We start from the raw sequence: 14,545 nt of genomic DNA on the forward strand, positions 1-14,545 counted from the left end.
CCTGGGAATTAACCTCGAGAACCTATGCTGAACTCCCTCAATAACAAGAATGTCCTTCCTCAAATTTGGAGACCAAAACTGCGCACAAAACTCCAGGTGTGGTCTCACTAGGGCCCTGTACAACTGCAGAAGGACCTCTTTGCTCCTATACTCAACTCCTTATGTTATGAAGACCAACATGCCATTAGCTTTCTTCACTGCCTGCTGTACCTGCATGCTTACTTTCAGTGACTGATGAACGTTATGGCAGGTTAATGCAAATTACCTGCAACCTTTGGTAGTTCACTATTTACAAGGCACTCTCTATTGCTACTAGTTCCTGACCAATTTGTACACTATTTGAATCATGCACCATTTAAATTCTGTTACTCTTTCAGCAAAATCTGACCCAATATTTCATAATTAAAATCTTCTTGGAGTTTTTTACTTCACATTACACTGTAAGACAGTTTTGCAAGTTGCTAAGTCATACCTTGGTCTGCTGGAAGGGACGATTCCAATTAACAACTTGATAGAAATCACACAATTAAAAAAACAACTGAATACTCATTTGTGCTGGTGCAAAGTCAAAATCCTAAATAAAATGTTATCCAGTTTAGTTCTAAGTTTAGTTGGCATTTTCTTAAACAAGCCCTTTATCAAAAATAGTGAATTAGGTTTAACAGAGATTTTAACAAAGAAAAACTAAAAAAAGACTGGAATAGTTGTAGGTTTAAATAATTTTCTTGTTCAAAACTAATATGGAACATGATTACTTCCATTTTAGTTTTCATCATCTATATGTATGTACATCTCGACGAGCAGCAAATCACACCGTAAAAAATACATTGAATTCCAAATAATCCTACAATGTAAAATTATGTACATATTTTGGAGGCACATTAAATACTACACAGATTGCAGTAGAATTTGAATATGTATTGTAAAGTACCTGCTGAATGAGTCTTAGACGTAGTCCAAAGACGTACAGGTATGTAGGTTAATTGGCTGGGTAAATGTAAAATGTAAAAATTGTCCCTAGTGGGTGTAGGATAGTGTTAATATACGGGGATCACTGGGCGGAACGGACTTGGAGGGCCGAAAAGGCCTGTTTCCGGCTGTATATATATGATATGATATGATATGATAATGCGTTAGTTAAATGACTATTACCAAATGTTTTAGACTTTACATTTGCACTTAGCAAAGGAGCCCACTAATTATTGAAGGAGACATGTATCTTTGTCAATATTTTCTACAGATGCATTGATGGGTGAACAATGGAAGACAAATGTGTATCATTATTTTCTCTTTATATGACACCTATTTATCTTGTTATGATATTAACTGAAATTATGTGTGAGCCTTTAAGTTTCCCCAGAAGTGGTGTAGTTGAGGAGCGTGGGGTGATTAAGACTGAAACTAATAAAATCTGGCACCTGCTATATGAACAAATTTGGGCAGGACTGGTTAGTTGTATAATATGTATTGTATAACATCACAAAAGCACTTACAAATTTCTTCTATTTTTGTACATATTTGGTGGAATGGTCAAATATGTAATAGCTTTTTGTGTAACCTTTATAAACCCTTCTAGATTTTCTTTTTTAATGTGGTCAATAAAAATATCTACACATTTCCAGTTTGGATGTTGGTGTCTGAACAGGATTTTTCAGGAATATCTCCAGCTCCAGGGCAGCACAGTGATGCAATTGGTAGAGCTGCTACCTTATAATGCCAGAGATCCAGGTTTGATCTTGACCCCGTGTGTTGTCTGCATGGAGTTTGCACGTTCTCTCTGTGATCATGTGGGGTTTTTCCAGGTGCACCTGTTTCCTCCCACATTCACAACACTTGCAGATTTGTGGGTTAAATGGCTTTGGAAAATTGCCCCTAGAACATAGAACTAGTGTGAATGGATGGATGATCGATGGTCGGCGTGAACTTGAATAGCCAAAGGGTCTCTTTCCTTGCTGCATCTCTTGGCTAAATAGCATAGCTAACAGCTGATCTATTTATTATTCCTTCCCTGTCTTTTTTGAAACATCTTCCCCCCCACCCCTCCATCTCCAACAGCGAGGGGACATTTCCAGAAGCTAGTCCAAGTAATTATTGTTATGCTTCTGAATAGACGGACTCTTTGAACCAGAAAATAACGTTGCGTTATTCCCACCAAACATTTGTGCATATCCTTTATCTCAGCATATTCAAAACAGATTTTTTTTTCCCCATGAACCATGGACTGCTGATTGGCCTCTTCATTAATATAGTCCACTTCAATGATGTCACTCCAGCTACTTATGAAAAGTAACAAGATTCAGTACACGTTCTTCAAAAATAATGTGCAAATTAACATCAATGACATGGAATCCTTTACAGCCTTTGGGCAAGTGCATGAACTTATGGTTGTTTGATATACGTATACGTACCAGCCTAAATCAAAGCCATTAAATTATTTAACAAAATCCAAGATTTGAATATTAAATCAGTTCTATTCATTGCAGGCACTAAATCATCAATGTTTGCTGATATTAACTAACAAAAACACCAGCGTCTGTGTAGGTTGAAAGATCAGTCTGAAAGAAGTCCTCCAGCTTCCATTGGAGGGTCTCAAATGTTGGCCGTTCACAATCATTGTCTTTCCAACATTCTATCATGATTTCATACAGTGGCAAGGGGCATTCTGCAGGGCAAGGCATTCTATATCCTTTTGCCAACTCCTGGATTACTTGATAATTTGTCATCCCTGAAAAAAAGAAAATGTTCAATATTTTACAAAATTCTAAAAAACAGAAACATGAATGTGCCGAAAATTTCTCAAAAGTTACATATTTTTCATTTAAAACTTTTTTTAAAAACTCTTCAAAAGCTATTAATAATTCCATTAGAGGGATCACTAAATTTCCATCTTCGGACAGAATCTGCCGCGTGGATTTAATCTGTCCGCAGCAATATTCGGATTTGCAACGAGTTTGTTTACTGGCAAAAATATGATACACATGCGCAAACTGTTCCTAATCTGGATTCCATTCGCTCAAACCCCTCCAGAAAGCTCAAGAAGGAAGGAAAAGTGTCAGCACCTTAGTGATCCTGAACTTAAGGGTATTAAGTGATAAACTCACCTGGATAAGGCATCTTTCCGTAAGTGATAATTTCATACAGCAGTATTCCAAAGGACCAAACATCTGATTTGATGCTGAACTTATTTGAATGGATGGCTTCTGGTGCAGTCCACTTCACAGGAAACTTTGCTCCTTCCCTTGCTTCATAAACATTTTCATCTTCTTGCTAATGATATTTTTAAAATTGTATCAGTAACCATGTATCCAATAGTGGGCAATAGTTCAATAGTTCAAAACATCCAATAGTTCAAATAATATGATAAATTATATTGACAAGATATTGGCTTTATATTTTGCTGATCAGGGCTCAGTGGCCACACTCGTTGCTCAGAATCTGCATTGCTCCACACAGCCACATTCAGTCGGCCAACATGCATATCAGCCCATGCCAGTTGTTTAAATGAACAATGAAATGAGTGGAATATAACTGTTATTCTTACCATAAAAACTCGGGCAAGTCCAAAATCAGCTACCTTGCAGATGTTATTCTCCCCAACCAGAACATTCCTGGCAGCTAAATCACGATGAATATAATTTTGAACTTCCAGATATGCCATTCCTGAAGCTACTTGCGCTGACATTTCCAGTAGGTCACTTATGACCAAACTTGTCCCCTGGTTTTCTGTTGAAATTAATATATGGCAAATATTACATTAAAAAAATTATTTCTATTCGTCCTTAATGTGATGAACAGTTATCAACCAGATGAAAATCAGTACTATTTCTTATTTTACAAGCAGCAAAGGATTTTTTTTTCACTTTAATATCACCTGAAATTAAAGGTATTTTGTCAAAATTGGCATTTGCAAACCTTGTTTATGTAGTGTAGTATTCTTGACATCAAAAGATTCTTAGTCAAGATTCCATTTATTATTTGGCATAATCAAATTGAAGCAAACAAATGGCCACATTTGTTACGCTCAGTTTCTCCTCCTCATCATTTGTGTACTGTCCTTCAGAGATCACACGAATATTGTAACTGTAGCTTTAACATGTGCCTTGCCTTCACACTCTTGGACTTCCTGTTTAATTACTCTTTTTGCAAACTTCTACAGATGCACCATAGAAAGCATACTGTCAGGTTGCATTGCAGCTTAGTTTGGAAACAGCTCTGCCCAAGACCATAAGGAATTGCAGAGAATTGTAAATGTAGCCCAGTGCATCACACAGCCCAGACTACCCACCATTGACTCCATCTACATTTCATGCTGCACCGGAAAAGCAGCCTCTGTATCAGAATTGCCTTGCCCCAGTTATTCCTTCTTCTCTATACTGCCGTCAGGCAGAAGGTACCAAAATCTGAAAGCATACGCCATCAGAATCAGGAACAGATTTCCGAATGGTCCTTCCATAGGCTAGTGTACTGGTCAATTCAGCTCTACCCCATTGTGGACTCTGGACTTTGTCTCTGAAAATGATGCGCTGCAATGTAGGGAATTATATTCTGTCCTCTGCACCTTCTCATTTGCTCTGTTTATTGTACTTGAGTTTGACTTGATTGTAGTTATGTATAGTATTATCTGATCTGCTTAGATAGCATGCAAATCAAAGCTTTTCATGGTACCTCAGTACATGACAATAATAAACCTAAACCTAAAATTAACCTTGAGTCTTGGATGTTAAGTACAGTACTGGGCAGAGTGGATGGACTAGTGGCACAGCTGGGAGAGCAGTTGCCTCACAGCTCCTGCAACCTGAGTTCAATCCTGATGTCAGGTGCTGCCTGTGTGCAGTTTGTATCTTTTCCTCGTGACTCTATAGGTTTTCATTGGGTGCTTTGGTTTCCCCACCACAGCCCATAGATGTGCAGTCGGAAGATGTTTAATTGGCCAGTGTTAATTGACATAGATTTGAGTGATAGAGTCAGAGTCTAACATCATGGCAACAGGCTCTTCAGCCCAACTTGGCCACACTGGCCAACATGTCCCATCTACACTAGTCCTACCTGCCTGCATTTGGCCCACATCTCTCTTAACCTGTCCTATCCATGAACCTGTCCAAATGTTTCTTAAACATTTTTATAGTACCTGTCTCAACTACCACCTCGAGCAGCTCATTCCAGACACCTACCTCCCTTTGCATGAAAAAGTTACTCCTTGGATTCCCATGAAAACTTTCCCCCCCTCACCTTAAACTTAGCTGCTCGGGTCCTTGATTCCCCAATTCTGGGCAAGATTCTGTGCATCTACCCAATCTATTCCTCATGATTTGGTACACCTCTATCAGATCACCCCCTCATCCTCCTGTACTCCAAGGAATAGATTTGAGTGATAGAGTCAGAGCCTGCTCAACCTCTCCCAATAACCAGACCCTCGAGTCCTGGCAACATCCTCATAAATCTTCTCTGCACACTTTCCAGCTTGACATCTTTCCTATAATACGGTGCCCAAAACTGAACACAATACTCTAAATGCAGCCTCACCAATGTCTTATACAACTGCAATATGACCTCCCAACTTCTATACTCAATGCTGTGACTGATGAAGGTCAATATGCCAAAAGCCTTTTTGACCACCCTATCTACCTGTGATGCCTCTTTCAACAAACTATGTACCTATACTCCTGGATTCCTCTGCTCTGCAACACTTCCTAGAGCTCTCCTCCCCAGAGATTAATAGAAACTGGGCATGTGGGGAGTTTAGAAAACAGGGAAAATACAGGAAACCATTGCACTGTGAGCCAGAATAGACAGGATGAGTCAAAGGGGCTGCCTTCTATGTTGTATGGAAATACAGTTCTTTCCTCCTAGTAATTCCATCATTTGATGTGGCCATTCTCTTAGACAGAACATTCTTCATTATTTACTTTATACTTTACACCACGCATCCTTTCCATCATATAATTTCTTCCTAACAGCTTCTCAAATCTGTCTTGCTCCACATTAGCTCCACTATTACAACTCTTCTAAGTGTTTTTGCTTTGGTCAGATGATCATTTTAAACAGCATGCATTCACTTTAAGTCTGCTCCTCCAACTGGCTCCAACCTGCCAAAGCTTTTGACATCTATATCCTGCCCTGCAGTATATCCTGTTCATCAATCAGCCTGCCTCATCATCCTATACCTCTGCTCATTCTCCTGCCCTTGCTTAGAATACACTCGATTGCCTTCTATTATCGCGGCGCTAATCCCAGCCTTCAATCCCAGTGTTCATAATTTATTTAGAAAATACCTCCTTGATTAATTAAATATGACCCAACAAAAGACCTTTGAAATGAGGTAAACATTGCAAAATTAATGTTCACACGCAACATTATGTGGCATTGAACCAGCCTTAATTAACATCTTCTGATATCAAAATTAAAATTGCCAAAATCTTAATAGGATGCAAAATTGACACCAATGGTTAATAGTCAAAGATAATAGGGATCGCTGATTCACAATGGAGAAAACAACATGAGAAGAAAGGTATAATGAGGTCTTCACAACAGATGAAAATAACTTTCAAACAAGTGGGGGGTCATGGTTATATATCACTGACCATGAGACATCTAGAAGCAAATATGATATACAATGCATGACCAAAGTTAAAAGAAAGCTAACTTCAACCCATTAGAAAGACAGAATGGTAGGTTCTAACAGGAGGTCACTAAAGGAAACCATTGATTCCATTTCACTTTACACGGGTAACATCTGATCTGTTTTTGTTTTCTGCATTCTCTGTTTTTTTAATATTGGAAATACATATCAAACTAAAGAACCATTTTTTGTATCCAGTATTAGCATTCAACGTAATGTAAACATAGTAAAATAATGAGAGAGAGAGAGAGAGAGAGAGAGAGAGAGAGAGAGAGAGAGAGAGAGAGAGAGAGAGAGAGAGGGGGGGGAGGAGGAGAGAGAAGGAGAGGGAGAGGGAGAGGGAGAGGGAGAGGGAGAGGGAGAGGGAGAGGGAGAGGGAGAGGGAGAGGGAGAGGGAGAGGGAGAGGGAGAGGGAGAGGGAGAGGGAGAGGGAGAGGGAGAGGGAGAGGGAGAGGGAGAGGGGGAGGGAGAGGGAGAGGGAGAGGGAGAGGGAGAGGGGGAGGGAGAGAGGGAGAGGGAGAGATGTTTATCAATATTTGCGTCAGCTGCTGAGAGCATAGGTACGGGTGGTAGGATGAGGAGGCAAGGGTTAAAGAGACAATCCTCAGGGAGATGGAGAAAGTTACAGGGAGAGGGAGGGGTAAATACTGAACACATCTTCTCAGTCTGCATGAAGCAGTACCACATCACACAATGGAATTAACTGCTGGGCCATCTGGGAGGCACTTTATTTTTAGAATGCACAGTATGGTCATTAGGTAATGTGCACAGATATTTACAGAGCAAAACAGCACTCCAAAATGACAGGGATGTGTTTGCCCCCAACACCACTGCTTTCTGACGTGAGCGATTAGTCACATTGAAACGTCATCCAACAGGAATGAACTTAAAGCACTTAGAAGTCTCGTTAGAAGTTATCTGGGGAAAATAATGACACTATTCCTAACACGTAAAATTCAGATGCAAGTTTACGATCTTTTCTTCCATTAAAATACCGTTGAGTAGATTGAAACTAATGATGTTTTCCACAAATGTTTTGATTTCAAAAACAAAAATATTTATTTTGAAAGAAGCTCCTAGAATCTGCCTTTAGCCAATGTGAATTCTCGTAAACGTTTACAACAATTGCTTTATGTAGTCTCAAAAATGTTAATAAAAAAACATCTATAAATAAGTGCAAAAATTGAAATGTTTTCCTCACAACATGTTTTGGTGCCGTGGAATCATTTAGAAGCATCAGAAATAGGTTTTGGTTTACAATACAACCTGATACACAAAAGCTTCATCATCATTGTAATCAAAACTACATCACCCAGGGATAAGCTTATCATAAAATTAAACAGAAGCTCATTCTTCTTCAAGAGTAACCATCTGTATGAACACAATCTCACATTAATATCACAAGGATACTTGGAGAATGCTCATTTCCTACATTTCCTTTCCCTTTGGAATTAATTGCAAACTACTTATCCTCTTGATATATTAATGCTGTATCACATTGTACTTTAGTTCTGTGAACCAAAGCATGGTTGATTCTATAAAGCTACCATACTTACTGTGTAAATGGTCAAGCAAGCTCCCATTTTTCATTAATTCGGTAATAATGTAAATTGGCTCTTCAACAGTGCACACGGCATACAGCTGAATTAGCTTGGGATGCCTTAATCTTTTCATTATTTGCGCTTCCCTTAGGAAGTCCTGCTTGGCCATCGTACCTAAAAATAGACACATTAAACAAATTCGAATCACCTTCACTCTTATCCAGCAAAGTCCATGACAACATCAGATAGGCAGATTACATTCTACACATAATTGACAGTGACATAACTTCTTTGAAAATAAAATCATCCCTGTCATCCGAAGGCTGCAGCACATCGTTCGATCAGCCGAGAAGGTTGTTGGTTGCAACCTTCCCCCCATTGACAAACTAGACACTGCAAGGGCCAGGAAAGGAGCGGGAAAGATCAACTCGGACCCTTCTCACCCTGGCCACATACGCTTTGAAGCACTTCCCTCCGGGAGACGACTCCGACTATCAAAGCTGCCACAACCAGACATAAAAATAGCTTTTTTTCCACGAGCAGTAGCTCTACTCAACAACCAAAAGCCTGTAACCTCTTTTTGCTCTGGTATTTTATTTTCATATGTTTAAATTATAATGTTTTATTTTTAATTGTCTACTGTATATCGTGTTTTTATCCTTGCGATGAAAGTACCAAGGCAAATTCCTTGTATGTATTAGGGCGGCACGGTAGCGCAGCGGTAGAGTTGCTGCTTTACAGCGAATGCAGCGCCTGAGACTCAGGTTCGATCCTGACTACGGGTGCTGCACTGTAAGGAGTTTGTACGTTCTCCCCGTGACCTGCGTGGGTTTTCTCCGAGATCTTCGGTTTCCTCCCACACTCCAAAGACGTACAGGTATGTAGGTTAATTGGCTGGGTAAATGTAAAAATTGTCCCTAGTGGGTGTAGGATAGTGTTAATGTACGGGGATCACTGGGCGGCACGGACATGGAGGGCCGAAAAGGCCTGTTTCCGGCTGTATATATATGATATGATGATATGATATGATATATATACTTGGCTAATAACATTTATTCAATTCAATTCAATAGTTTGCAGTTTTTATCATACCTTGTCAGCATAGATTCAATGCCTCTGATGGCTTCCTTTATGTACTCAGTTTTGTTACCTTTAGTTTAGTTTAGTTCATTGTCATGTCTACCGAGGTACAGTGAAAAGCTTTTGTTGCGTGCTCCACAGTCAGCAGAAAGACAATACATGATTGCAATCGAGCCATTTATGGTGTGAATAGATACATGATGAGAGAATATGTTTGGTGCAAGGTAAAGCCAGCAAAGTCCGATCATGGCTAATCCGAGGGTCACAAAAGAGGTAGACAGTAGTTCAGCACTGCTCTCTGATTGTGGTAGGAAGATTCCGTAGCCTGATAACAGCTGGGAAGAAACTGTCCCTACCAACAAACTTTGTGATGCCTTAGGGGAAGACATTACCAGTGAGGGTACTGCATAGCATCCCTAACAGTGACTGTATTGTAGAGCAGAGTACAGATCAACATTTATATGGGGTTTGTGAGGAAGATACTGCAATAATCATGGACGATAATAATTATCAAGTTGACAGAGTGTATTCAGAATGGTTTGTCAGAGTAAAATGATGAGGAACCGACTAGGGAGCAGGCTATTTAAAGATCTGTATATTGTAAAAGGATACAAGATTAATTAGATATCTTATAATAAAGCATCCCCAAGGAAAGATTCTTCACAGCAAGATAAGAAATTTGAGTCAGAAACCAGTGTGCTAGGCTTATATAATGGCAATCACACTTGTAGGGGCTCAGAGATGGTGAAAGCGGATGGGGAAAATAGATTAAAGGGTAAGATAATGAATCAACTGTGACAGATATTTAAGAAATCATTTCACACATTTTCAAAATATGCATATTCTGCTCCAAAAAAAGGGCTCTACGAGAATGATACACGTTCCATAGGCATCTACCGAAGTGTAGGACGGTGCTAAATTGAAAGAAACACCATACAATGTTGTGAAAACATAGTGGTAGGCCAGAGGACCAGAAATCTTTTAGAAACCAACAATCACTCACAAAAAGATTTACAGAGAGTGAGAAGATAAAGAGTATAAGAGAGAACTGGCGAATTATATTTAAAAAAGTTAAGATCTACAGATATATACCTTAGTTCATTAAAGTAAATGTTGGTCCCTTAGAAGACCAGATAGGAGGGATGGGGGGATAATAATGGGGTACAGAATTGGCTTCATGTAGGAAGCAGAGGTGCTGGTGGAAGGTTATTTTTCGGACTGGAGGCCTGTGGCTAGTGCTGTACTTCAGGGATTGGTGCTGGGCCCATTGCTGTTTGTCATCTCTATCAATGATTTGGATGAGAACGTACAAGGCATGATTAGTAAGTCTGCAGGTGACACTGAACTAGATGGTATTGTGGACAGTGAAGATGGTTATCAAGGACTGTAGCGGGATTTTGATCAGCTAGGCAAGCAAGCTGAGCAATGGCAAATGGAGTTTAATATTGGACAGCACCTGCCCCAATGTGTTTACTGACTACCTAGATTCCCCAGTCTCTCTTATTGCCTCCTGTCAGGTGTGATACAAGCTGCTGTCTCCCCAACTCTTCATTTATCCGCACAGTTTTTCCTACTGTGAACATTTCTCCATGACAACAAACTCAGGGTACTGAGGCCAATATGGGTTTAGCCACAGTCTTGTTGACTGGTGGATCAGGCTCAAGGGACCATCAGCTTACTCCTACTCCTGTTTCCTATGTATCTTGGGTTTCTTCTGCTTCTTGCAGCTTTTCGTGGTCCCTTGTTTCATGAAATCAACACATTTCCCACTGTTTCCAAATCCAGATAACTTATACTAGACCAACAAAAAAATAGTCCAAAACACATAGCATCAATCACTTTATTACATTGACTTAAATTTTGTTTAATCTACAATTTGAGAGGGAGAAGGGAAAATCGGAAATGTCAGTATTACAGTTGAGCAAAGGGGACTATGGAGACATGAGGGAGGAGCTGGCCAAAGTAGACGGGAAAGAGATCCTAGCAGAGATCACAGTGGAACAACAATGGCAGGTATTTCTGGGAATAATAAGGAAGGTGCAGGAAAAGTTCATTCCAAAGAGGAAGAAAGTTTCTAAGGGGAGTAAGAGGTGACCGTGGCTGACAAGGGAAGTCAAGGACAGTATAAAAATAAAAGAGAAGTATAATATAGCAAAGATGAGCGGGAAGCCAGAGGATTGGGAAACTTCTAAAGAACAACAGAAGATAACTAAAAAGGCAATACAAGGAGAAAAGATGAGGTACGAAGATAAGCTAGCCAAGAATATAAAGGAGTATAGTAAAAGCTTCCATAGGAATGTGAAGAGGAAAATATTAGTTAAGACAAATGAGGGTTCCTTGATGACAGAAGCAGGTGAATTTATTATGGGGAACAAGGAAATGGCAAACGAGTTGAACAGGTACTTTTGATCTGTCTTCACTAAGGAAGATACAAACAATCTCCCAGATGTACTCATGCCCAGAGGACCTAGGGTGACTCCAACTGAAGGAAATTCACATTAGGCAGGAAAAGGGATAACATTAGGTCCACTCCACTCCACAGGGTGGACTGATGGTTCTGAAGGCTGATAAATCCCCAGGGCCTGATGGTCTGTATCCCAGGATACTTAAGGAGGTGGCTCTCGAAATCGTGGACGCATTAGTGATCATTTTCCAATGTTCTATAATTCAGGATCAGTTTCTGTGGATTGGAGGGTAGCTAATGTTATCCCACTTTTTAAGAGAGGAGGGAGAGAGAAAAAAGGGAATTATTGACCAGTTAGCCTGACATCGGTGGTGGGGAAGATGCTTGAGTCAATTATAAAAGTTGAAATAGTGGCACATTTGGATAGCAGTAACAGGATCGGTCCGAGTCAGCATGGATTTACAAAGGGGAAATCATGCTTGACTAATCTTTTGGAATTTTTTGAGGATGTAACTTGGAAAATGGATAGGGGAGAGCCAGTGGATGTAGTGTACCTGGACTTTCTGAAAGCCTTTGATAAGGTCCCACATAGGAGATAAGTGGGCTATTTTTTTTTTCCTCACTTAAGTTTTTATTGAGTTTTCACAGAGATATAGACAGAACAGTACAACAACATCAACATAAATAAAATAAGAAAAATAATAATTTAAAATTATTACACTTACCAAATAAAAAATAAAAAAGTAACAATGATTGGTTGTCTGGAAATATTTCAATAGTCATACCAACATAATATCTAGTTCTATATAATATAATCTTCTAATATCTAGTTAGGCATTCATTTAATTGGTGTCGTGTCTCAAATAAATGATCCATTTTTTCCAATTCTTTTCAAATGTATTCTCTTTGAAATTAGAGCACTGGGGGTAGGGTACTGACATGGATAGAAAATTGGTTGGCAGACAGGAAACAAAGAGTCGGGATTAACGGGTCCTTTTAAGAATGGCAGGCAGTGACTAGTGGTGTACCGCAACGCTTGTTGCAGGGACCGCAGCTAATTACAATATACATTAATGATTTAAATGAAGGGATTAAAAGTAACGTTAGTAAATTTGCAGATGACACAAAGCTGGGTGGCAGTGTGAACTGTGAGGAGGATGCTATGAGGATGCAGGATGACTTGAGCAGGTTGGGTGAGTGGGCAGATGCAGTGGGCAGATGCATGGCAGATGCAGTTTAATGTGTATAAATGTGTATAAATGTGAGGTTATCCACTTCTCTGCACAGCTCATGGTCAATTTACTCAGTGCCCCTTGGAACCCGTGTAGATGCCTTCCCCAAAATTCTCCTCAACCTTCCCCTTGAATCATATCTTCTGCTTCTCTACCAAGTCATCCACATTGTCCCCTCTCAACCACTCCACGCCTCCCACCCTTGATAATCCCTTTGTGATTGTTTGCATGTGAAAGGTCTACCCTGCTGACACTGTTAATAACAAAGCCTCAAGAGCCCTGCCCAATATTGGATGATGCATCACACATGGAGTAATTGGTAACCTATTATCGCTTTTCCTAGCTTTTAATGTCTTGATTAGCATTCCTCTAGCACACACTTCCTACTTGAAACCTAACCTCAAGCTCTGCATCTCGATTGATCAAATGAGTGTTCATACCGGTTTTTAATGTCTTTACGGCAACTTGCGTTCTGTCATTCCAAACGCCTTGCCATACTTCTCCAAACGTTCCAGCACCCAATTTCTTTATTAATTTCAAAGAGGTTCGTGGGATTTCCCATTGATCCACGGTGTTGTAGGATAATCCGACTGTTACCGGCGTTTCCAGCTGATAGTTTAAAAAGAGACGGTCAACATATATTACTTTTCAATGGCACACATGAAATCAGTGGCGAGAATCTTTAAATTTATGAAAATAACGTAAGGGTCCACATCATGAAATCTAGAACCACCACTTAGTTTGATTTTGTCTTCACTACAAAGTGGGGAGCTTAGATTTGAAAACTGCTGTGAAGACACTCAGTGTCTCGTGCTTAGTTTGAGGGGACTGCTGCCAAAAGAAATCTGGCTGTTTTTAAGGATCCATCTAGGAGAGTCGGGGTGAAACCAGATTTACTAAAGAAAGAGGACATTACAGATGTCCGAGAGTGGTAACCCTCATCTTGGGAGTAGATGAGGCAAAGACGAAGAAATTGACAGGAAGCTTCCCCCCCCCCTAACAACATATTCTCTTTTCCAGCTTTCTGTCCCCTACCAATCAGTCTGAAGAAGTGTCGCAACCTAAAACATTATCTGCCCATTCCACCCATGGGTGCTACCTCACCCGCCGAGATCCTCCAGTACTTTGTTTTGTGTTTTGTTCCAGTACAGCATTTCTGTTCTTGGTTCTTCTAATGATTACTTCTTGCTGCACTAACACAGGAATTATTGTCCCACAACAAGATTAGAGAATGCAGGCTGGCTGTTAGGTCAGCACAGTAAATAGAGGATTGGACAGAGAGTTGCATTCACATGGAGCTATTCGTAAAGACCCATAACAAGTTACTCAGTTAAATAATGGTTGCCATCCAGTCACTATTTTCTGTTGGGAGGTACAGAAGCCTGCTAAGCCTGCTAAGTTTCACAATGATTGACAATTCGGGACAAAAATGAGCCAAGATTATAACGAAATGGGCTCCAGGGCCATAATGTGTACTTCTGCTCCTTTTTCTTTAAGATGTGTTTGTGCCATGGACTGGGTAGGGAGCTCTACATCTTGAAGTGCCAATGAAAAAGTGGTATGTGTACCAGAACCAAAACTATCAACGAGAACACAAATATCATAAAAAATCTCCTGCCTGACAAAACACACAGCCAAAGTCTTTAGGAATTTACTGTCCAGCTCAATG

The 14,545-nt window shown here is 40.0% G+C and overlaps 1 protein-coding gene across 1 annotated transcript in view; it reads right to left on the reverse strand.

Moving 5' to 3' along the window:
• Positions 1 to 603: 603 nt before the first annotated feature.
• The window catches only part of frk (fyn-related Src family tyrosine kinase), an 87,575-nt gene continuing 73,633 nt past the window's right edge, over positions 604 to 14,545 (reverse strand). The window contains exons 4-8 of the mRNA XM_078399623.1: positions 13,317 to 13,485; positions 8,176 to 8,334; positions 3,542 to 3,723; positions 3,102 to 3,267; positions 604 to 2,725 (exon numbers count right to left, since the gene is read on the reverse strand). Of these exons, the coding sequence (XP_078255749.1) occupies positions 2,511 to 2,725; positions 3,102 to 3,267; positions 3,542 to 3,723; positions 8,176 to 8,334; positions 13,317 to 13,485 (891 nt within the window). The 3' untranslated portion in view covers positions 604 to 2,510. The remainder of the gene's footprint in view (positions 2,726 to 3,101; positions 3,268 to 3,541; positions 3,724 to 8,175; positions 8,335 to 13,316; positions 13,486 to 14,545) is intronic.

The sequence above is a fragment of the Rhinoraja longicauda genome, chromosome 5 (genome assembly GCF_053455715.1).
Source record: "Rhinoraja longicauda isolate Sanriku21f chromosome 5, sRhiLon1.1, whole genome shotgun sequence".
NCBI classification, from domain to species: domain Eukaryota; kingdom Metazoa; phylum Chordata; class Chondrichthyes; order Rajiformes; family Arhynchobatidae; genus Rhinoraja; species Rhinoraja longicauda.